The sequence below is a fragment of the Lissotriton vulgaris genome, chromosome 9 (genome assembly GCF_964263255.1).
Source record: "Lissotriton vulgaris chromosome 9, aLisVul1.2, whole genome shotgun sequence".
NCBI classification, from domain to species: domain Eukaryota; kingdom Metazoa; phylum Chordata; class Amphibia; order Caudata; family Salamandridae; genus Lissotriton; species Lissotriton vulgaris.
In genome coordinates, this window is record NC_141697.1 from 614,309,842 (window position 1) to 614,334,403 (window position 24,562).

Here is a 24,562-nt window from a genome sequence, read left to right on the forward strand (position 1 = left end):
GGAACTACCTGCGAAATCCCGCCCCAAAGACTATTGGCAATATCTTACGAGTTACCTGAGTGCCCATCCTTCTGATTAATGACATGAGTCACATCCAATGTTACCTCTCAACAATTGATGTATAATGAAATGTATGAGTTTCATAGGTTTTACATTGTGCACAATGGATTGATGAATGCAGTAGTGTAAAGGTCCGTATGATTTAATGTGTTTTATCTTTTTGTATTGTTGGAAAAAGCAATAAAAATATATATATTTTTTTTAAGTTAGGACATGGATTGCTCCATTTTGTTTGGTTCATTCTTGTGTCATCCATCATGTGTTGAAATAAAATCACATTTATACGGATCTCTTTATGATGATGTCTAGTTTGCTTTATTCATAAAGTGTACATCAATGTTTTATCCAAGTGTAATTGTTCACCACTGTGACTATATGTTTTTGTACCTTTAAACACCCGGGTCCAGTGGTCCTTCGGGATACCCCATAACTTGCATGGATACTTGTCAACCCTTCCCAGGTTATCCAAAGGCCATGAAGATTTTGTTGAAGAATCTAATGTCTTTAGTCTTTTTCAGATAGAATTTAAGATGCATGCACTTGTCCAGAGAGTGCAAGGATCACTCCGCCTATGAGGCAGGGTTCAGAAAAAAAGAACTGAGGGTCACCGCTCATAGAGGTGTGATGGTACTTTGGGTATAAACATAGGGTTCTGACGAAGTACCATTTGTTTTTTTGAGAACCTGGGAAAAGATTTTTTTATGTTCTAGTATTATAGCATTTACATAGTACTTCAAGCCCTACATTGGTGCCAAAGTGTGTTTTCAGTCCTCGAAGCCTACATTAAAACCATGCCAACCCCAAAAGCACCGTTGGTCTCAAACACCTTCGGCCCCAAATCAGCCACTGGTTCCTAGGACCTTCTAAGACTGATTCTTGAGAATGCAGGAAGAGGTGGATGAAAGGCAACGCCATATCCATATCTATACACAGACTGGTAAGATCCTTTCAAGAGTCCCAAGATCTCAGACCCCTTCCCCAAGAAAAGGAGACTTATGTTTGAGGAGTTGCCTGCATTGGATTTTGTTTCAGAAAGTGCACCACAACCTAAGCACTTCAAGGATGCTGGCATTAGCCGCCCTCCACAACTGACATCTACTTTCCCACCACTGAAAGGGACTTCCACATCATCTTCTCGCTCTCCATCAGGTTCTCCACAGTCATATTCTGACAATTGCAGCTCCAACCCTTACACACTCCTGAGGACTACCAGGCCATCCTATATTCCTTGGTTGTATTATGATGTGGATCCCACAGGGGATGCAGACTTGGAGCATGCACCACTCCGGGCATCTCCCCCTGATGACACAGTCTCTTACCACAGGGTTATTCAACGGACTGCACTCTACCATAACATAGATATGCATAACATAGGAAGAGGAGTTCTTCATAGAAATCTTATCTAGGTCGGAAATGTATATGCAGTTCCTGCCATTGCTAAAGATAATACTCAAACCAGCACCAGACATCTTTAAAGATTGGATTAGAACACAGGTGGTCACGCCTAGGGTGGGAAAGAAGTACAAAGCTTCTCCCATCGATTCCAAATATAATAGAGGTCATGTCTCTCATGTGTGCACACAGCCCATAAACAGGCCTCTGCACAAACCACATGGGATGCACCTCCACTGGATAAGAAGTGCAAGAGGATAAATACTGCAAGAAAAAGAGTATCTGTAGGAGCTGCCACTCACTGACAGATTTCCAACTCCACGGCCTCTTCTCTAGGTAGGATAGGGCACAATCGCAGGAGAAGGGAAATACTTACATCTCCTGAATGGCACAGAAAGAGGGTGGGAGGAAATGATTGCGAGAGTAACTAACTTCCAACGCCACTATAAGGTGTGTGTTGAATGCCACAGATACAGCATTCATGGAGGTTAACACTTGTCATTCTACGCAGGCACTCCTAGCTCCATATCTCTGGTTTCAAACCAGAAGTGCAGCAACACTTAGGCAGTCTGCCCTTTGACGGAGAACACCTCTTTGGTCCACACGTTAGAATAAATTTAAAAAAAGACATGAAGATCAGCAAGACCATGGAGATCATTCAAACACCGTCACCCAGGGGCCCCTTTGAGAGGCGTCAGTACAGGAACGCAGCAAAAGCCACTTCCTCAGAACACCCCCAATCATACCACCGATTGCTCTTACCATCAGCAAGCAGGCAGGAGGTACTCCAGGGACATATACAAGGTCAATTCCACCCATGGTAAAAACAGAGGCACTCTCAACAAAGGAGCCTCTGTCACAAAACGCTGACTCGCCTCACATCCCCCTCTGATCACACTAAACCTGTCGATGGAAAACATCAGGGAATTCTTCCTCACTGGGTAGAGATAATTTCAGAGCGCTAGATGCTAAACATAATACCACATGGCTATCGTTTTGAACTGATTTCAACCCCACCAAACATTCCACCCCGCTCACACATGCTCTAAGCACCGAACACCTCCACCTTTTTCGAGAAGATGTTCAACTGCTCCATCCCAAGGGTACTTTAGAACCAGTAACTTTAGAATACAAAGAAAAGGGGGCATATTCCTTGTACATTTTGATCCCCAAAAAGGATGGCTCACTAAGACCAATCCTTTATCTCAGTCTCCTCAAAAGATACATTCTGTTGGAACATTTCCATATGACCACTTTAAGACAACTTCATGACTGCCCCCAACAGAAGAATGTGCACTTCCAAATAAACATACATCCAGCTCATCCACGCTACCTTGAGTTCGTGGTAAGTGGACAACACTACCAGTTCAAGGTACTTCCCTCTGGCTTTAAACAGCTACAAGGAAATTCACAAACTGTTTAGCCGTAATTGCTGCCCACCATAGGAGGTGAGGCACACGTGTACCTAGATGATGGCTGATGAAGATCGCGGACAAACAGTAATGCTTGGCACACAATCAAACAGCCATCTCCCTCCTTCACAAATTGTGATTCACAATTAATGCCACAAAATTCCAGCTCCAACCTTTCATGAGGTCAATTTTAAATGCTATCACCAGCACAGCTTACCGCTAACCACAGAGTGCTAGCCTTCTCGCAGCTTCGAATTCTTTTTCAGCTAAATCCTCATCTCACAGAACAGTCATGCTTTTTCTTGAGATGATGGCTTCCTGTATTGCCTTAGTCCCACACTTCAGATTACACATGCATCTGCTGCAGCACAGTCTATCGAGACAGTGGTCACCGGCAGAGTTTCATCTACAAGATATAGTGTTGGTAGAGGCCAGTAATTATCGCTCTCTGTAGTGGTGGAACAGCTACAACAATCAGCTGGGGGTAAGGAAGGGGGGGGCGGGTGCATCTCCTCAGCATGACAGTTTAGGGTCTCTGGTCACCCCAGCAAAACGGGTTTCACGTCTGCTACTTCAACTCCTTTCTATCCAATTAGCCATCAAAGCTTTCTTTCAGAATATTCAGGGCAAGGTAGTATTGGTCAGAACCAAACTTTTTACCAGCATGTATTACACCCAGAAACAAGGAGGCACTCCCTTGCCACAGATGACAGCACTGGCGCAGAAGATTTGGCATTGGGTGTTTTACCATCAGATACATCTCTCAACAGAATTCCTCCCTGGAGTAGACAACAACTTTTGCGGACCTGCTCAGTAGGCCACAGCAACAGGTCCACAAGTTGGACCTCCACTCACAAGTCCTGCTTTGCTACTTACAGAGGTGGGGGTTTCGCAAATAGATCTCTTCACCTCACGAAAACACTAAATGCCAAAGCTTCGTCTCCAGGTTTCCAAACCCACAGTCCACGGGCAATGAACTATGGATGAACTAGTCAGGGATATTTGTCAACACTTTTCCTCCTCTCTCACTCCTTCCATAGGTGGTCAGGAAGATGCAGCAAAGCTCCCCTCCCTAACCCTTCTCCTGGTAGCCCAGACATGGGCCAGCCAACTGTGGTTGTCCCTTCTCAAGATCTGTAAATCTGCATGAGAAGCTCCACAACAGACTGGAACTTCTCACTCAGATCCAAGACAAAATCAGACATCCAGACTCAAATGCTCAATCTAATAATCAGGCACCTGAGGTCTTAGATTTTGGTTATTTAAATCTTCCATAATAATGTATTGACATAGAGGAGGAGCTTCGCGGGCAGCCAAGATGGCCGCGTGAGCTCGGAGCTCCGAAGACCCTCCGATCCTCCGTATTGATCCTGCTACCAATCCTGTCCCACAATAGTGGGAATCTGTTGCGGTGCTGTTGCTGAGGCGGGGCCAGTTCTCCGATTGAAGATCCGGGCTTCCTGAGCTGAGTTACACCGTCGTGAAGATTGGTGACGACGACGCCATCATAGTCTGGCACTACAAGGGGGACGGTGGCGCTTCCACACAGTGGCAGTTCGAGAGGGTTGGGGCTGCCCCGCTCTGTGCTGGCGACCAGATCAGATTGTCCAGAGGCCAGACGCTCTGCTGGGACGGTGGAGGTGATTATTGACTTCGGCCGTCTGGAAGTGGTAGTTTCGGTTCGACCTCGCTTTGGGTCGTGCTATCCCCGTCGCCCATCATGGCGGGCAGAGGAGACCCGTACAAGGGGAAGCCCCGAGAGTCAGCAGGAAACCTTCCCTCTCGCAGACCACCATCTCTGAACGCTTCTCCCTCCCTAAGGGTTCGCCTGGTGCTTCAGGCCGCACTAAGGATCCGCAGCGAGATGTATCTCCGGACGATGTTGAACCCACCCTCCGGGACGTTATGGGAGCCATTGCGGGCATCAAGGCCGAAATGCACAAGCAGCACGAAGTGTTGTCGCACAAGGTCGACACGTTGACGATTGAGGTCAACCTTATCAGGGCCGACCTCGGAAAGACGAACGACAGAGTCAAGTCGCTCGACATTAAGACGTCGAGCCTGACCAACGACATGTCCGACGTGCAATCGGAGGTTCGGGACCTGAAAGCCGCCAACTCGCTGCTTGCCCGCAGGCTCGATGATTTTGAAGGACGGGCACGGCGCCAGAACGTCCGCATTATCGGTGTGCCGGAGGGCGCGGAGGAGGACGCTGCCGATCTCTTTGTTGAGGAATTGGTGGTGAAGCACCTGGCTCCCCGTGGACTGAGCAAGTTCTTTTCGGTGGAGCGAGCGCACAGACTGCCCGGCGGCCAGCCGAAACTGGGAGCGTCTCCGCGCCCCATCATCGCCAGACTTTTTAACTACAGGGACCGGGATGCGATCCTGCAGGCATCGAGGAGAGGTGGTCCGTTAAAATTCCAGAATGCAGATGTGAACTCAAGCGGTGCAGAAACGCCGACAAAGCTTTATGGGTGTCAAGCGTAGGCTGAGGGAGATGGGGTTGAAGTACTCTATGCTTTTCCCAGCGAAGCTTCGCATAGAACATGGTGCTCGAGCGGTGTTTTTTGACTTGCCGGAGGCAGCTGGGGACTGGCTGGACACCCTGCCTCAACGTCGGACTACCCCTGAGGATCGGTCGGAAGGGGCGTCAGGTGGTCCTGACCTTCAGGAATGAACAATGTTTCTTCGGACTTCTTTCGGCGGAGGGCCCTGCAAGTGCAATCAGTCACTGACTTGTGTTTTCTTTTCTTTCTAATGCAGCTTTTCAACTTTGGAGGATGACGGGGGGTGATAGGATGTCTCCTTTCTCCTCTGGGGGCTTTCCGTAGGTTAGTTTTTTGGGGGCGACAGGCACACTGCTAGTTGGGGGGGCTTCTTAGTCTAATGCAGGGGTGCAGGGTGGGGGGTGGTTGGTTTGTGTGTTCTCCTTCTGCTTTTCCTTTTTCCCCTTTCTCATGGCAAGGTTACTATTCTTCTGTTTACTATGTTGCAGTAGCTGTTTTCTGGGGGTGGTGGTCGGGACTGTGCACCTTTGATGATGGGGGGTAAGACATTAAATGTGTTGAGTTGGAATGTGAACGGGCTGGGAGATCGCATTAAACGTGGGGTTGTACAGCAGATGTTTAAACGTTGTGTACCCGATGTTATTCTGTTGCAGGAGACGCATCTCATTGGTAATACGTGTCATGCACTCAATAGGAAAGGGTTTAAGATGGTGGCTCACTCCGGGTTCTCTTCGGGGTCCCGAGGGGTTGGGATCATGGTGCGCATGTCCCTCCCACTGGAGGTGGAGACTAAGGTGATTGATGACAGGGGCCGATATGTTGCCGTTGTGGGTAGATGGGAGGGGCGTACCCTGGTTTTGGTTTCAGTTTATGTCCCCCCAGGTTTGCAGACGACTACCTTCCAGGATCTCGGGGGCGCCATTTTGGGCCTCCCGGAGGGATTGCTAATTCTTGGTGGGGATTTCAATGCGGTGGTGTCGGGTACCCTTGACCGTTTTCCATCCAGAGATCTTCGCAGTGCGCAATCATGGCTCCCAAATTTCTTGAGCACTATGGGTCTCATTGATTGTTGGCGGCTTTTACACCCTGCTCAGCGGCAGTATTCCTTTCACTCGGGCGCGCACGGAAGCCTCTCCAGGATTGATTACATCTTGACTCCGGCGGTCCAAGCTTCGACCGTTTCTGGAGCCCGCCTAATGGCCAGGGGTGTATCGGACCACTCTCCGGTCTGGGTGTCGTTTGACTTTGGTATTGCGGCGACGTCCAGAGTGGCACCGGTTTACCCCTGGTACTTTCGCAACCCCAAAACTCGGGACCTCCTAGCTAAAGCTATCGACCTGTACTTCACTGAGAATACGGGCTCGGTATAGTCGGCCTTGTCCCTCGGGGAGGCCTTCAAAACTGTCCTGAAAGGAGAAGCCTTCTCCTTGATAGCCGAGGCGCGCAGGCGCAGGGATGAGGAAATGGTGCGGTTGGAGTCGGAAATTGAGGGCCTGGACTCTCAATTGGAAATGGACCCGACACCCGAATTGCTGCACGCTCTCTCCCTAAAGCAGTCGGAGTATCGAGCCACTGCCACTGACGCGGCCAAAGCGATGGGCAGGGAACAGCAAGGGAGGATCTATGATGCGGGTGACAAGGCGGGCAAGCTCCTTGCCTGGTTGGATAGGAGGGAGATGGCTTCCCGTGTGGTGCCTGAGGTTCTGGGAGAGGACGGGGTGGTTGTTACGGACCCCAGTGCTATTGCCTCGACTTTTGCCGACTACATTGAGACGGTTTATACCTCGGTCTCCACCTTGACTGAGTCGGACTCGGCCTCTTTTCTGGAGGGAGTTGAGCTCCCTTGCCTGTCGGACACCGAGCGTGACGACATGGACAGGGGCATAACGGCTGATGAGGTGGCGCTCGCGATACGATCCCTGCGATCTGGCAAGGCTCCCGGTCCCAATGGTCTTCCGGTGGAACTCTATAAGATTAAGGCCGACACCGTTGCAGTGCCCCTGCGGCGCATGTTTTTGGAGGCCCGGGAGGCTGGTGAACTCCCGCTGGACCAGCGTTTGGCCACCATTGTGGTCATTCATAAGGAGGGGAAGCCCAGGGACCTTTGTAGATCGTACCGCCCGATTTCCCTGCTGAACGCCGAACCCAAGATTTTGGCTAATTTACTGGCTAATCGGCTGGTGGGTGTGATCGCCGACTTGGTCCATCCGGACCAGTCGGGCTTCATACCTCACCGCAACACTGCTCTTAATCTCCGGAGGCTTCACGCTGTCATGGCGCGGGTGCACAAACTCTGCGAGCCAACTGTCCTGGCTTCACTGGACGCGACGATGGCGTTTGATTCCCTCGAATGGAATTATCTTTGGGAAGTGTTGTCTAAGTTTGGGTTTGGCCCCTACTTCATTAGTTGGGTCAGGCTTCTCTATGCCTCCCCGTTGGCCAATGTAACGGTCAACGGCCGGATGTCGGCTTCCTTTGCCTTGCGCAGGGGTACTAGACAGGGTTGTCCGCTGTCGCCGCTCCTTTTTGCTCTGGCGCTCGAGCCGCTCGCTGCCTGGATACGTACCCACCCTGACATTTGTGGGATCAAGTGGTCACCGGGCTTTGAGGATCGAGTCTCGTTGTACGCGGACGATATCCTGCTTTATCTTACCTCCCCCTGTCGGTCCTTGATTGTGGCGTTTGACGTGTTGAGCACTTTTGGTGGGTATTCGGGCCTAGTCATTAACTGGTCGAAGTCCTATCTCTATGTGCTTAGCGGAGACACCCCACGTCTTCCTAGGGGCTGCGCAATACAGGTCTCGCAGCAGGGATTTAAGTACCTGGGTATCTATATATCAACGGATGCCCGGGCACGATACTCCAACAACTTGCTTCCCCCTCTTGCACGCCTCAGGCGCGATGTGGAGGGATGGAAAAGGTTGCCGCTGTCCCTGTTGGGCCGGGCGGCATTGTTCAAGATGATGTCCCTGCCGAGATTCTTATACGCGCTCCAGAACACGCAGGACCTCGTCCCTTCCAAATACTTCAAGGAAATTGAAGGTCTGCAGCGGACCCTCTTGTGGGAGGGTAGACCGCGTATCGCTGTAGTTAAACTGACTATTCCATGGTATGACGGCGGTATTGCTTTGCCTGACATCCGCCGATACTATTGGGCCTCCCAATTGGCTGCTCTTAATCACAGCTTTTATGGACCGGCGGAGAGTCCGGGATACGCCATGGACCGTTGGCTCCTGAATGATGGGATGTACTACAGAGCGCTGTACTCTAGATCTCTGGATGGAAAAATGACTGGCCCCACTAAGACCGCTGTGCATATATGGAGGGCCATTACGAAAGCAGTGGGGTGGAAGGGTAGACTTACTATGGCCACTCCCCTCTATGACTCCGACTTGCTGGGTAGGTTGTGGCACTCGAAGGGGTTTGACCGGTGGGATCTCATTGGCATTTCCAAGGTGGCTGATGTGATGGCCAGGGGGGAAATTAAGTCTTTTGAGGCTCTGCAGACTGAATTCCAACTGGGTGCCACATAGTACTTTAGATACGCACAATTGAGACCTGCCCTTACGTCTGCCCTGCCTGTTGGTGAGAAGGTCCCCGAGTCGTCCCCGCTGGAAGATAGGGTACTGGACGGCCATATGCCTGACAGTGCCATTTCCCTGACCTATAAAAAATTGATAAATGTTCGGACTGATTTGTTGTTGAATGTGAGAGATCAGTGGGTGCGTGATGGGATTGAGTTGGATGATGAGGATTGGCAGTGTGCGGTGTCTTCCCCCAAAGAAGTAGCAATTTCGGCTAGGCTGCGCTTAGTCCAATTGAAGATACTCCACAGAGTTTATGTAACTGGCCCCAGGCTGATTCACATGGGGCTCTCCGTGGATGGTCTTTGTAGGCGAGGATGCGGTGCACTGGCCACCTTCATGCATACCATCTGGGAATGCCAGGTCATTGCTTCTTATTGGGAACGGTTGCATGTGGTTATGCGTGAGGTGACTGGTGTGGATTTGACTACGGAAGCTCGACGCTGCTTGTTGAACGTGTGGGGTCCGACTGATTACACTAATGCCCAAACCCGCTGGGTCACGTTGGGGTACATGGTGGCCAAGCGAGACATTGCTCAAAAATGGGGTGCCCCGACTCCCCCCACCGTGGGACTGTGGAAAACCAATATGGACTGGTGCATGCTCCGTGAGAAAACTGTGTACATAGCTAGGGGTAAGCCTAAGAGGTGGGGGGTTGTTTGGGGTGCGTGGAATGCATACAGAGGTGATATTTGTGTGCCCCCCGATACAGGTCCGCTGGAGGTTCGTCTTTCTCCCTAGCCCTTCCTTCCGCCCAACTTTTTCACTTAAGCGTAATCCTGGTTCCTTTCCCCCCCCACTCTTGTACGCTTTTTCGATATGGTTAATGTAGAGTGCTAGAAGGTCCCACGCGCCCCCTGGAATCGTGCATTACCGCTCTTATGTCGTACCTTGCCACCTTCCTTTTTCCTTATTCCCTTTATTTTTTCTTTCTCGTTTTTCCTATGGTTATTTTAGGTTCTTAATTATATTATAAATGAAACCTGATTTGCTCCTTGAAATGTTTTGTGCGCACCTTTTCTCCGCTCTTTATATTGCTGCCTAGCCTCAGGGATGTAAGGCTGAATAGCTGTCTGCTTTGAACTTTCAATAAAAGTTTTCCAAAAAAAAAAAATAATAATAATGTATTGACATGTTTGTACAAAGAAATGCAAATATCTAAATACATACATATAATCCAATTATACATATTTCCATGCAAAGGCATATGCTGCACATTTGTGTTAGAGTGTGGTGGTCATGTAGGAAAGAGCCAGCACTTGAGTAGCCTTCTGAAGATGAGGTACTTATCCGTGGGTCTTATGTTTGGGGGTAATGGACTCCATAGTTTGGCTGCTTGAACAGAGAAAGATATATAACATATTTTTTTTATTGTATGCTGGAGTTTTGATGTGAGGTGCCAATCTTGAGCGGATGTTGCTTTGTTCTTTGTATTTGTGGATTTTATTCCTGAGTAAAAGTGGTCCAGTTCCATGTATTTCTTTATGGGTGATTCAAAGCTACTTGAATGTGGATCTTCTGGGAACTGGTAAACAATGTAGGGCCTTCAGGCAGGGGAGATGTGGCCTTGTGGCTTTACATGTACAAGTAGTCTGGCATCAGAGCTCTGAATTCATTGTAGTTTTTTTTATAGTTGATCAAGGTGATCTGTGGTGGAGACCATTGGCATATTCAAGTTTAGACAGTACAAGAGAGATAGTAGCTTGGACCTTGTGTGGAAATCCTAGGTGTGGGAAGATGTGTCGCAGAGTTTTCATGGTAAAGAAGCTGGAGTGTACTAACTAGTCCACTTGGGCATTCATTGATAATTTGGAGTCCATGACAAGTCCAGGGTTTCTTACTTCCTTAGATACTTTAGGGGTGGTAACAGATTGTCAGGACAGGCGCAGGGCAGAATTTTTCCAGTTGCCACATGGCGAGTACTTCAGTTTTGGAAGCATTCAATTTGAGGTGGCTCCTTGTCATCCACTGATAAACGGCTCTGAGACAACTGAAGATTTTTGAGTGTCTAGTGACTTTGGGGTTTTGTAGATTAAGAAGTATTTGTGTGCCATCTGACCATGTGGCTGGAGTAATCCTTTGAAAGGTAACTAGTTATGGATTTGCAAAAACGGCATGTAGGAGGTATCCACCTATATGTTTGGCTTTGTTGACGATCTCATGTAGTTTCAGTGTATCCAGACCTGTGATGATGGTTCTTGGATGGGGCAAATTAGGTTTGTCAAACCATATGTTTAGGTCACCAAGGATGCATAAGTTGGAGTGTAGTGTCATACGTTTTGAAACTGAGTCTAAAAACGTATCTGAAAATGCTGCATTGCTTGGTGGTGGACTGTAAAGAAGGAGGAAGGTACAAGAGGACAATGGTGTAGGGTTGCTTCTGGACTGAAGGGCCTCACAACCTTGTTTGGAAATGTGGTTAGCTTTTTGACGTTTATTGTTTCCTTGAATATGACAGCTAGTCCACCTACTCTTTTGCCTATGAGATTTTGCTTGACAGTTTGATAGCCTGGAGAAAAATCTTCATGCAATACGGGTGCCTTGTCATCTCCCAACCTTGATTCAGTTATGAAGGGTAAGTCTGGTCATGTGTCAGTGAGTAGGTTGTAGATGTGGTGCTTGTTATTAGAGAGTGATCAAGCATTTGTTAGTAGGCAGTCTAGAGACTGTGTTTTGGTGGTGGTGGGAATTTTGTTTGCTGAAGGAGTATTACTCTTTGAACTTGTAGTATGTGTATTACTAGCGTTGGTGTTAACTGTATGAAGATAGCCATCATGTTGTTTTTCTATATCGTAATCCTCATTTAGCAGGCTTAGAAGGCATTTTGTTGGGTCCGCGTGTGTGGGTGGTGGAGATGGGGATTGGGAGTGAGTTGGTGAGCTGTGCTGTTTTATGTAGAGTAGCCTTGTAGTGTAATAGACATGGAGATGCAAAGTTGTGAAGTGTGGCATGTTGTTAATTGTGTTTGTGTCTGTTTAGGGTAGAAAGTGTATGGATTAGTGGTGGTGGAGCTTGTGGGTAATGTTTTAGGATTCTTAATTGTGCAATGGATGAGAGGCAGGTGAATTAGCGTTATTGTGTTAATAATTACAAGTTACTGAAACCGACACCTTACTTTGGTTCTACATATCCAGTACATAGGATACTGAAATTTCTGACTCTGTCATGACTCATTTCCATCACTAGCAGAGATTGAACCACCTTGACTCGTTAAAGTGGGAACTGTATGTCGTATTTGGGGTGCACCAAAAGAAGACCTACTTCAACTGGTCTGTAGTTGCCCGTATCTAAAGAAAGCAGGGCAAGACTTACTGAAAGATGCCTTCAATTCTAGAGGTATTCGAACCAGCAGGCAGACAATTATTGCCTGTTTAAATCTTGATGATCCCATTCTGAATTGTTGCTTTATTAAATTTCTTATTAAATTCCAACATGCTCTGGATATAGACGGGGTGAGGCTAACCCCTGGCCTCATTCCTGCTCAATGTAACAGCAGCACTAGAGCAAAAAACTTCAATGTGAACATAGAAACTAGAATACCTTGTAAATGTTTGTGCAACACCAAAAACCGATATAGGAAGCAAGTATGATCTGCTAAACGTAATCCTGGGAGCGCAGACTGTAGTGAATACACTTTTAGGATCAAATTTAACATGAACCGGTAATTGCACTAAGCACTTTATTCTTTTAAACGTACCCTTTACAGCTATGTACTTATTTATTGTAATTTATATTTTTTGCTATGGTTTTAATTAACTGATGCAAAACAAACCCCTGCAAAATAGCCAGCAACACCGCCCACTAACTAACTCTAACTGCAGCTTTTATCGCACCAGCAGAATATATTCATAAGCTGTTATATTCCATATAGGTACTATAATATAGGCCTCTGTAAACTCGTTACCCTTCACCTTTATTCTCTCCCTACATTACGCATGTCATGGTTTACAGGGACTTTTTATCTAGATATTACACTGCATTCAGAACGCGGGTTTTCCCTAGCTTGAAATCTTATACAATATATGCATGAGGGTTCTTGAAAGCACAGCAGGACTGCCATCTCCTGTATAAAATCTATGTACAAAGTTCATGCCCAACGTCATCCTTAGGCCAACAAAGTAATACAGCAAGGTAGGACCCCTGGGGAGACCTATGGATATATATACATCACATCTTGCTAAGATAGTTAGAGGAGACCGAGGCTTTCCGGCCGACATACTGACCAGAGAAGTTGAAGTTCCTGCATGCAGACTCTTCAGCTTGCAGTGGTCTGAAAACATCCCTTTCGAGGTGTCCAACTCGAGACCAGGACAGGGTTCCACAGTCGCACTTAAAGTAATGGAGTTGACTAGACCCTAGAGGAATTCTTGGCGTAACACCTACACCCATGCTAGGTACATTTAGGTACATCTAGATAGGGAGGCATTGCAAGAGTACCCACCTTTTATTATCATGTGTTTTATATACTTGAATGTATTCATGATTTTAGTAAGGTGATAGAACTATAACATCCTTTTGCTTTCATAGTCCTGATAATAATTTATATCCTATACTGTCTCATCGTTGTTGCAGCACATCTATTCTACGCCAGAATAACAACTGTTCAATAAATTACTATTGAAAACGCCCAGCTTGTTTCATTCAGTGTATCTCTCTGAGAGAATCTAAGTAAGCACGAGTGACTGAGCGAAAGGTAGTACATTGTTTCCACGGTCCTGAGGGATCAGGGTAGTCATTTTCGATGGTTGCCAAGAACTATTCTCTCCCTGGTAAGAGGAGATTCTAGTGGCACTGTAAGCTAGTTGGTACAAGAAGGCCAGCATACCCGGTGGGGATGATCAGAGTTCGTCTGACACCAATCCTACTGTCTATGTTGTCTAAACGCGCAAATCCTGTATATTTTCTATAGGAACTACACGACAAAGCAAATGCTAACTCCTAGTGGATACAACTCACTTAGACTAAAACTAATCGCTTCAACTAATAAACAATACTGTTCTGTGCTAACATCACCACAAACAGTGCTCCTGCAGTTAATTAAAGTCAATGCTCAGCCTTCACATTACAATTTGGACACAAAGCTTTCTTGAAAGTGGACCATACATTTTTTTTTGGAATATATTTTATTGGTTTATGTAAGCAATCGGTTGATACATAGATATACAATACCAGTATAAAACGATAGGTATCATTTCACATACATTTGCACAATAGAAAATGCAGCACAGTAAGGTAGTACAATGGCATTGCTCATCAAGATAGTTTCTACATGTACCAGGTCGTGTTGCAGTGAGGCTAAAGCAGTATTGTTGGGTAATGTAGCTGCATTGTACGTGATAACACTCTATATGTAGGGCAGTGCATCCTAAGGATATTGTGGGGTGAAGTCCAGTAGGAGGTGGCATGTACTCGTGACTCTTGTACGTGTTCATCTCATTTCTGATTGACAGCGCGTGGTAGCGCCAGATGTGTCGTGTAATCAGGAGTGTCGAACATTGGATGTGTTCAGTCCTCCTTGAAAGTGGACCATACATAACACAGTTCACAAAACACATCATCATACTGCGACTCAGACTCCCTTCTACAAGGAATCCATGGAATCATCTGGAATCCTATGCTGTATGGCCAAAAGCACTACAAAGCAGTACTAATGGCAGAGGTGTGCTTTGCAAAGGTTGATCCAAGGCTTTCGACAACCCTAATGCTAAAGGCTTAAGAATAGAATAATAATCTGGATAAAGGACATTATTTCCCTTTTTAAATATATTTTACTGGTTCTTCTTGGTGTAGCAGATAGCACAGATGACCTTATGTATACTTTCGGCATACTTCATCAAATTTTACAAGTGACTTGGGTAGCTAGGAGGGCCCTATGGGGGATGGAGAAAGCAGCATGTAAGTGGGATGTGCACAAGTATGGGAGGGATGTGTACTAGAGAAGTTGACTATTGCAGTTATTTTTTTGTTCAGGTCATAAATATCCGAATGGGCAGGCTGCCAGTGACCCCTCTTTTCTCTTTACCCAATTAATGGGGAAAACTGTGGTGGTGGGGGAGATATTACAACTTTCGCTGTACCAATCAGTGATACATAAGTAAGCGTTTCAGCAATTCAGCAGTTTTCAAGTGAGCTGTTAATATCCCTTTTGGCATCTATTTCAAAGTGTTTACCTTTTGTGCATCTGATGGGGAGTGTGAGCCATAAGGGAATGTTCTTTGTGTGTTTGTGTGTGTGGGGGTGGGGGAGGATTAGTAAATACTTGGTACCAGCAAAAAAATAAAAGTGATCACTTGAGTGGGATGTCCTCTTTTAGCCTTCTGGAGGTCCCAAAGTGTTTATGCCCCCACAAGTGTGGTGGGGGCAGGCTTCGACTGAATGCAGATTTAAAGAGCGTGGGCCTTAGAATGGTTTTCCTAATTGAGGAGCCTCTGTTAAGTCTTGAGATGGTAGAATAAATTCCAGCAGTGATGTAGTTTAAAGAAAGGTTTCGCTTTAAAAGATCTTTTTAAGGTCTCACCTAGGCAGCCCTTGCACTGTCTCTTCGAGGCATGCTGTATTCAGGATAGAGCATGAAGCTCCGCCCACTCTCCGCCCATCTTTTCAATTTGCTCCTGTCTTTGAACTTTGTAAATGGTGGCTTTTCATTGATCAATAGTCTTAGTAGTCCCTCCTTAGTATCACCTTTTCTCTTCTTGTAACCTCCCATGAGGACACCTGTTACATGTTTGTTACTCAGTAGGCTTTAATTACAGCCTCTGAGAACTATTTTCTTAAATAGCTTTGTCAGCAGGTAGGACACGCTGCCCCTCAATGTGTATATTTTTTTCCTATTAAATCAGTGTGGCACGCCTCAGCAAGAATGATTGCGGCCACGCTTTTCTTTTATTATTTGCTGGCCGAATGCGGTCTCATGCCTTTCTTAACCCTTTCGATGCTGATGACGAGCTGAGCTCGTCATCACCCACGGGTGGCGTGTGCTGATGACGAGCTGAGCTCGTCATGTATCGCGGAAAAGGGAAAACAGCCGCACAGCGCAAAACTCGCCGCAGCATCGATGCGGTTAAGCTAAACCGCAGGTCCAGCGATTGCTTCTAAAGTAAACAAATAGAACAAAAAATGTTGTGTTTTTTCCGTTTACTTTTGAAGCAATCGCGACACCCACGCTTTATCTAAAGATGTTCAAAGCTAAAGTGCAGGTGCCTCGATTGTAATAAAAGTAAATAAGTAGTGGAAAAAGCGTGCGCCCGCAATTTTTTTTCTATTTATTTACTTTAGTTACAATCGCGGCACCTGCTCTTTAGCTTTCCAACATCTCAAGCTAAAGCGCAGGTGCCGTGATTGCTTCAAAAGTAAATAAATAGGAAACTTTTCAAGCTACTCTGCACCCGTGCATTAGCTTACGATGGTGAAAGCGAAAGCGTGGGTGCCGCAAAGGTCTCTCATTTGCGAGAGTTTGAGCTACTGGCATTGCCTTTTATTTATGTGTTTATAAAACCAGCAAGAAGTGTTTACGCACCACTTGCAAGTTTTGTAAACATATAGATAAAAGGCATTATCCTTTACAATCCCAATAGCACAAACTCTCGCAAATGCGGGACCTATTGCACTGCAAATGCGTGTTTTCTTATTGTATCCTATTGTTTTTTTCTAGATTTTAGTAGTACCTTGGTGATGTACGAGAAGGCATATTCCAGCACAGTCATGGTTGTACACAGGGACTTGCCAGCAGTGGCGTCACTAGGGGGGTGCGGGGGGGTGCGGACCGCACCGGGTGACACCTCACATGGGGTGACACCATCTGGTTAGGTTGTGCTCTGCAGCCTCGCCTCTCTCATGTGGGCGCTGGGGCTTCGCCCCCTGTATTTCATTCCCAAAATAGCTTGTTGTTATTGAACAAATGTTCGAGTGAGTCCACTATTCCAAAATAAAATATTTTCTTTTAACGGTAGTACTGAAAAAAAATACTTGCCGTCACACAAAAACTCGAGCAGCCTCTGCTGCACCTGCGCAGCTAACTCAGTAAAGCTTACGTGGCGGACGGATGAGCTCAAAGCCTGGCTGAGGCCTGTGAGGTCACGAGCTCTCAAAATCATTACTTCCCGGGCTAAGCTCCCCTCCTGACAACATGGTGAAAAGTTTGTCCTTGGGTGTTTCTGGCTGAAGCCCTGTAGCTCCAGGGGCTTCATGTCCATCAGGGCTGCGTCACAGGATGGGGTGGGAGCAGGCACCACTGACCCCATCTTGTGACGAATTTTGAGAGAGGGTGGGGTTAGAGGATGGAGGCGGCAAGCTCAACGGCTGGAATCTGGACCCTGGCGCTGTTTATTTTCAACAGATGCGTGTGAATTCATTGCTTGTTATCAGAACGATCTCTCTGAATGCAGAGCGACTTCTGCAGCACCGACGATGAGCCTTTCTGGTAAGTGAGCTTCCTTTCCAAATGAGCTTGATCGACTTACTTTTAGTGTGCCCGTGCCCACATGTGCGCATTTAATTACGTGTTACTAAAGAGATTTCACAATCACAACAGCCACAATGTCTGTTTTCCATCTCTGACTCCATGGTGCTTCTGTACGATAACATTTGTTCTAGACCTCCCGATGGCCACAGATAATGATGCCACTCTAAATCCATTAGATATTTTCAGAACATTTGTTTTCTACACAGCAGGCATTAAAATTGTATCCGTATTGGCTGTGGTTGCACTGGTGAATACTCTGCACGTACTCACTATACCGGGTTCATTTCCTCTCTATTCCAGACCCATCATGTTCAGAAAAGCAACAGCAAGTAGAGAGATTTTGTCCTCGAAAGAGACCAGTGCTTGACAATTTGATCTTTCACTTAACGTGCACACCCTCGAAGGCCATATTTAGGTTCATTCGCCTGCTCACTTTTTCCCCACTGACTGCGTGTCTACTTTCCATTTTTGCACCAATATCTTTCCTATACGATCACATTAATGACCTCTCAACCTGTCCGCTTTGATATCTCATTGTGTACTGTGCCACTGCTGCGACGAAGCGCGGCGCAGTGTTAGTGTCCGGGGGTCAATCGGGCCCAATCCACACTGCCCAATCCATACTGAATGATTGATTTCACAATGAGCACTGGATCAGGCGTATTCAGCCTCTCTCTGACTGTCACATCCCTTCCTTCCTTACTTACTGCATCCCACTATTCGCCCAACAACCTCATCCATATACCCATGGCCCACACATCCATTCATTCACCCATGAGCACATTTGCCCAATCAACCATCCATCCTTTTCAAACATATTTATTCACTTCCACACCCATCCTTCCACATCACCAATTATCCATCCATACATACATACATACCTGCATGCATGCATGCATCCATGCATCCACCCATCCACAACTGGGAAAGTACTGATTTCTGAACAATGAATGTATAAAACATTAAGGTATTCCATGTCAGTGATATGGTTTTTGTTTATGTTTCACATGTTTTAATGAATATTGCATTCCTTAAGAGTGCCCACTATTTCCAGGATGCTGTATTTTGTTGTGTAGCATATTTCTTGTACAGTGCATACTTTGAACTGAGCCTCGTTCAGTCATATTTAACGGGCCACCATTGAGAACTTTAGAGCAAAGGCTGAAGGCTGTGTCAGTTTCTCACAGTGCCTGTCAGTGGGTCTATAAGGTGTTCAGAAAACTTGGCCATCCAACCCCTGGCCTCTCTGCTGAACAATCAAATCAAAGGTCACTTATTTAAGTTGCAATTGTGATTCTGTGCAACTGTGTGTGTGACGGAGGTACACAGTTGCCAAAATATTGAGAAGGCAATTGTAAACAAAAATACAGTGCTTACCGGTGAGTCAGTGCGTTGTGTTTTTGGGGGTTGTAAAGTTAAGTTCTCTGATTATACTGAACAAGCGGTTACCAACGTCATTATCATATGAAATCTCAACTATTGATGTCATAAAACTTTCTCAATTACTTTATCAACCTTCCTGCTTCCTCAAATTTGCTTGAAAATGCTCCATTTATGCACTCTTTTTCAAACATTTCTTGGGGAGATCCCCCGAACCCCCTGTAGGTACGCTCACTCGCCTCAGTGCGGTACCACAATAACTTTCCGGCTCACCACTTTCAAATGTCACCAGCCGCCATTGCTCGCCTCTGCTCTGTGTCTATTTAAACTTATCCTCAGCGGTGCGCGCACGAATTCAAAGCACATTTCATGTGTTTATTTCAGCCACTTTGAGAAAAGCCAAGAACTGTGAGGGAGAAACCATGGGGGGGCTGGGGGGTGGGGTGGAGAAGGCGACGAGGAAAGGGTTAAAAGAGCAGCAGGTGGGGAGGGGGTGCAGGCGGAGGGGCAGGGATGGTGCAGGCTGAGGGTGAGATGGTGCAGGCTGTGGGTGAGATGGTGCAGGCTGAGGGTGAGATGGTGCAGGCTGAGGGTGAGATGGTGCAGGCAGAGGGAGAGATGGTGCAGGCGGAGGGGAGATGGTGCAGGCGGAGGAAGAGATGGTGCAGGCAGAGAGAGAGATGGTGCAGGCAGAGGGAGAGATGGTGCAGGCAGAGGGAGAGATGGTGTAGGCAGAGGGGAGATGGTGCAGGCGGAGGGGAGATGGTGCAGGCGGAGGAGAGATGGTGCAGGCAGAGGGTGAAAGGATGCAGGCGGAGGGGAGATGGTGCGGACAGAGGGAGATACGGTGCAGGCAGAGGGGACATGGTGCAGGCAGAGGGTGAGTAGGTCCATCCGGTAAATTGTGAGGGGGTGACACCATGAGTTACCCGCACCGGGTGACACCAACCCTAGTGACGCCACTGCTTGCCAGCATAATCTTGCATAATTTATGGAATTGTGCTATACACCTGTTAAGCTAAATTCCCCAAATTATGCCGATATGGCACGTGGCACAATTATGCAAAGGGGCCCGAACAATGCAGACGACCAGAAAGTGAGCGGCTGTTGTTCACTGCACGTGTATATTTTGCACTTTTTTTTAGCACGAAATGCGTTCTTGTGCCATCTAAAATATTGTTCCTGAGGTCAGTTTTGCATTTTATCCAACTTCGTATTATGTTGGTGTAATTTTGTTTAATTCGGCAAATTAAATTTAGCACACCTCTACTCATAAAGGATGGGGGCTCAAGAGGGACATGTCGTTTTTCACAGTATGGGCTGTATATGAATGATAAAAATATCTTTCACGTGCGAGTAGGGGGTAACAGACCCCATCGGCTTTATTTCCGCCATTAGGAAATTATTATGAAGCAATTCAGATAGGGGAATGTACTTCGTATTTAGAGTTTGCCCAGGAAAGGATGATTTTCAGAAAACAACAAATTCGGATTCAGGCCCCTTGAATCTCACCTCCCTTTGGTTTGCATTATAGCATGCCAGATTGCAGAAAACGGTGCAGTTTAAACGCCCAGAGGTGGATTCCATTATGCGGCGTTGTCCTACGAGAGAACAAAAGAGACAAGTGAAGGGGTAATACTGACATCTAGTGGTCAGAGAATACCATTGGTTGTAGTCTAGAAACAAATAACATTGCAGTAGGAGCTGTGTAGCTAATTTAAATAGACAGTGATTAGGGTGCAAAAGAGAAGGCAGTGGGAAAGGAGATCTACCGTTAATGCAGTGTTCCCCGATGGGCAGCAATATCGAAGCATTGGCTGAGGCTTCCGGATGTGGCCTGCATGCCTCATCTCTGAAATCACAGTAGGGTCTCCTTCTCCTTTGAAATAGGTGGAGAGAGAGAGAGAGTAGTAGACATAGGAGCATATTTAGAAGGCCCCTGAGCCATTGTAGCGTCACTTTATATGACGCTACAGTGGCGCACAAAGCTGAACCATTTCTACATGGCCACACAAAGCCACCCTGCATACCTTTTCATTACCTTGTAAATATGACCCACTTTCACGCATTACTCCTCTAGAAAGGGGCGTTCCATGGGTGTTGCTATAGGTGTTCCCACGCAGCACCCATGGATTCTGACCCATTCCCAGATTTATGAGGTTTCATAAACCTGGGAATGTGTCAGATTCCAACGCCTCCCCAGGGGAGGTGTTAAAGTGGCACAAAAAGGAGAAAATCCTTTATTTCTTCTCAGTAATCATGGACATCATTTGGAGGCAGGGGCGGATTGGCAAGGCTGGTATTCGGGCATGGGCCGAAGGGCCGGTGCCTCAGTGGGCCGTTTTTTTTCTCTCCTGTCCCAGTCCACAGAGAGTGGACTAGGAAAGGGGAGAAAAAAACCGGCCCACAGAGTGCACGGAGACAGAGACACGGAATATGAAAGCAGCCTCGCTGTGCGGCCAGACAGCGATTGTCAGCTGTGGCCTCTCCTTCAGCCCTACCCTGCCAAGCAATCAAGCTGAGGCTGGGCAGGGGTGATTGTTTGAAATAATCGGCCTCCCTGGGGGCCAGGTGTTTCTCAGGCCTTTGAGCCATTTGCACCTCGGCCCCCTGGCGCCCATGCAGCCCAGAAACGGTGTTAGTCTTAACACCTCGCCCACAGCCCTTCACATTCAGGGCATAGTGGGCAAGGAAGAATGGGTCTTGCTGTGGGGGTCTGGTGATGTTTGGAATTTTTTTGTTTTATTTATTTATTTATGCAATTTTATATAGCGCGGACTTTACCCGAAGGTGTCAGAGCGCTTCACACTAGGAACAGCAATAATACATGAGGAGAAAATTATAAGTGGGCAAATTACAAAAGCAAACGTTAAGTTACATGAATCAAAAGTGACAATAGTGAGCAACCAAAATACAAGAGGAGCAAACGATACATTACAGGAGGAAAAAGTGATATGTGTGCAGGTTACAAAAGCGTACAAAATACAAGTAGAGGTATAATACTGCAATTAATGGCAGACACTCCAGCACAAGAACAAACGTTACGTAGGCAATGGTGGCACTTGTGCAAGTATCTAAAGCAAACAAAAGTGAGAGGTAGCAAACAGTGTGTTACAAGAGAAAAGTGACGGATGCAAGTTACAAAAGGGTACCATAGATAGGTACAAGGGTAATACTACAGTAAATGGTAAATACTCAAACTGCCAGAACACACTGGGAAGGCACTTCCCATGCACCAGCTTCAACTCAGCCTCCCTCTGGCTACCTGGCTACATTGGATGACCCAGAAAGCTGTGTTTTGTGCTCTCCTGCCAGGACATTTTCCCAAGGCCTGGAAGGTTGATTAATTTACTAATTGCAGGGGCCTTACCTCTGTTCATGTGCTCCTGAGCTGAAGGTCTGGGGAGGGCTAAGTAGGTTAGTAATAGCACAGGCTTTGCTGCTTTTCAGGTGCTCCTGTGCTGGAGGGCTGGAATAATTTTGTGACAAAAAGGGGCCTTGCTGTTTTTTTTAGTTGCTCGGCATGTAGGCCATTGTCACCTTGGCCCTGTGTCCTGTGCAAGAACAGTATCCTCCCACTTTCATTCCTTGTCTGTGCAAATGGTGTTTCATGAAAGGGCACGCCCCTTGAATGTGGGCCACGCCCATTAAATATGGGCCACGCCTCTTGAATGTGGGCCACTTTTTTCGTCAGTGCCCGGGCCGAATTGTGATCCCAATCCGACCCTGTTTGGAGGTAGTCTGGGTCCCAGCCGTGACTTCTAGCTTCCTCCCTGCTACTCCTGGCACTACCTTTGCGTCCCCTGGCCTCAGTGGGGGCAAAACCTTTGCCTCCTCTGAGGCCAGGGGTCACCAAGAAACTGCTAGGAGTAGCAGGGAGCACGCTAGACGTCACAGCTGCGAACTTTGACTACCTCCAAATAACGCCCATGCCATCAATGATTGTTTTTGTGCAGGAAGGTCTTCCTTCCTGCACAAAAAACGAACATGCCTGCGTTGGCTCTAGGCAGCCAATTCTGCACCAGCACAGACGAAAGCACAGGGATGTGTCGTATTGCTTAAATACAACTCATCCCTGCACTTACCTAATGCGCAGCTTGGTTCAGCAAGATGGCTTGCAGCACCGCACTGCGTCATTTTCTAGTAAATATGTCATTTAGAGTGCCTGTAGAATCAGTTTCCTAGAAATCCAAAGAATGTAAATACAGCTTGCAGGTAGAGAGGAGGAAATAAAGGTATATTGGATTTAATTGCAAAAAACAAATAAAAGGACATTTTGGAAAATCTCTAACATTTACTTTTGTATATGTTTCTGCAGGTGACAAGCCCTTCACAGGAGATTACAGCATTTCAATCGATTCCCCGTGTGGAGACGTCATCTCCAAACATGACCTGGCTCACTTCTTCCTCAAGTGCCTAACCACATCGGAGTATGACGGGAAGCGAGTCGCACTCTCCAGAGATTATTGAAATGTCTGGTACAGCAGCAACATTTCCAATCCAGACTAAAGGGCCCAGCAGCAGTTGTATCTGACGTCTCCCTTTCTTCTTCAAGATGGTCCAGCCTTTACAGACCTGGTCTTTAAACATTGGACTACGTAAGAGTTATCTGCACACACCATCCATCATCCATCACATAGAATGTACATTAGTTGCAAATTATTTTATATTTTACATAGTGCACAGACTCCATCCATGTTTTTCTAAAAGGGTTCCTTTATTCACATCTTATTCTTCTTTTTATAAAAACTATTTCTCCAATGTAGTCAATATGTTTAATCTCTTAGAAGAGACTTCTTTAGTGCTTGTGATGTGGTAACACCAATATTGACTAATAATTAGAATCCACCATATGGTTTGGCAATCGTTTTAAAATAGCAGATCTTTCTTACACCTTAAATTTGAAGTCAGTTTGTGATATCTTATATAATATCTTATATTTCCTAAGTATTTTTTCATAGTCCCGACTCTATAGTCATTATCTGAATCTGTATGCGCAGAATCCCACAAAACAGCGTTGTGTAGTCAAACAGAGTTTGAAATCTGTTTGACTGCAAAATGCTGTTTTGCGGTATGGATGGAGTCTGTGCATTATGTTAAATGAAATAATTTGCAACTGATAAAAATTGTATGTGATGGAAGGTGTGTGCAGAATACTCATATAACGATATTATGGAACTGGACTCATGTGGAAGATTAGGATATTGATCTTCCAGATCTGTGCACCACCTATATTTGGACTGTTATAATTGACTAGAAGTGACAGGTGCGAAACCTTTTGTCTCAGTCTCATTTTGTGTAAATGACTTTAGACATTGGGCTGTTATTGTCCTTTTCTCTTACCTACAAAGCACCACTTGCGCGTATAAATAAAACATTCATTCTTTTTACACATATATGTGCAGGTTGTGTTTAACAGGATTCCTTCTGGTAGCTGTAACCAGTAGTTTTCAAGTTGAATTTCCCGAGGCCTTTTATTATGCGAGCATCAGCAGGCACGATGTTCTTCAAGAGGCTTGCTAGGACTCTGGTATACTCAGCAGTGTAGCAAGGGGGCGGGGGAACGACTTTTGGGGGTGACGGCCTTCCCCACCCCCAACTGCATCCACCACGGGAGAATCACCAGCACCTCCCTGCTCTTAAATTCGGCTGCGTGCATCAATCACAGGGGCCGCCACTTGCAGCCAAAGGCCTATGTCCACCACTGGGTATACTGGCCACTTGAGTGTTGACCCAGTCAAAATGAAGCTCAAAAGCTTTGAATTT

The 24,562-nt window shown here is 46.5% G+C and overlaps 1 protein-coding gene across 1 annotated transcript in view; it reads left to right on the forward strand.

The window, feature by feature from the left end:
• LOC147691957 (flavin reductase (NADPH)-like) overlaps positions 1–24,190 on the forward strand; it is a 194,309-nt gene extending 170,119 nt beyond the window's left edge. Inside the window, exon 5 of the mRNA XM_086938244.1 lies at positions 23,115–24,190. Within this exon, the coding sequence (XP_086794370.1) occupies positions 23,115–23,266 (152 nt within the window). The 3' untranslated portion in view covers positions 23,267–24,190. The remainder of the gene's footprint in view (positions 1–23,114) is intronic.
• The last annotated feature ends 372 nt before the right edge of the window (positions 24,191–24,562 follow it).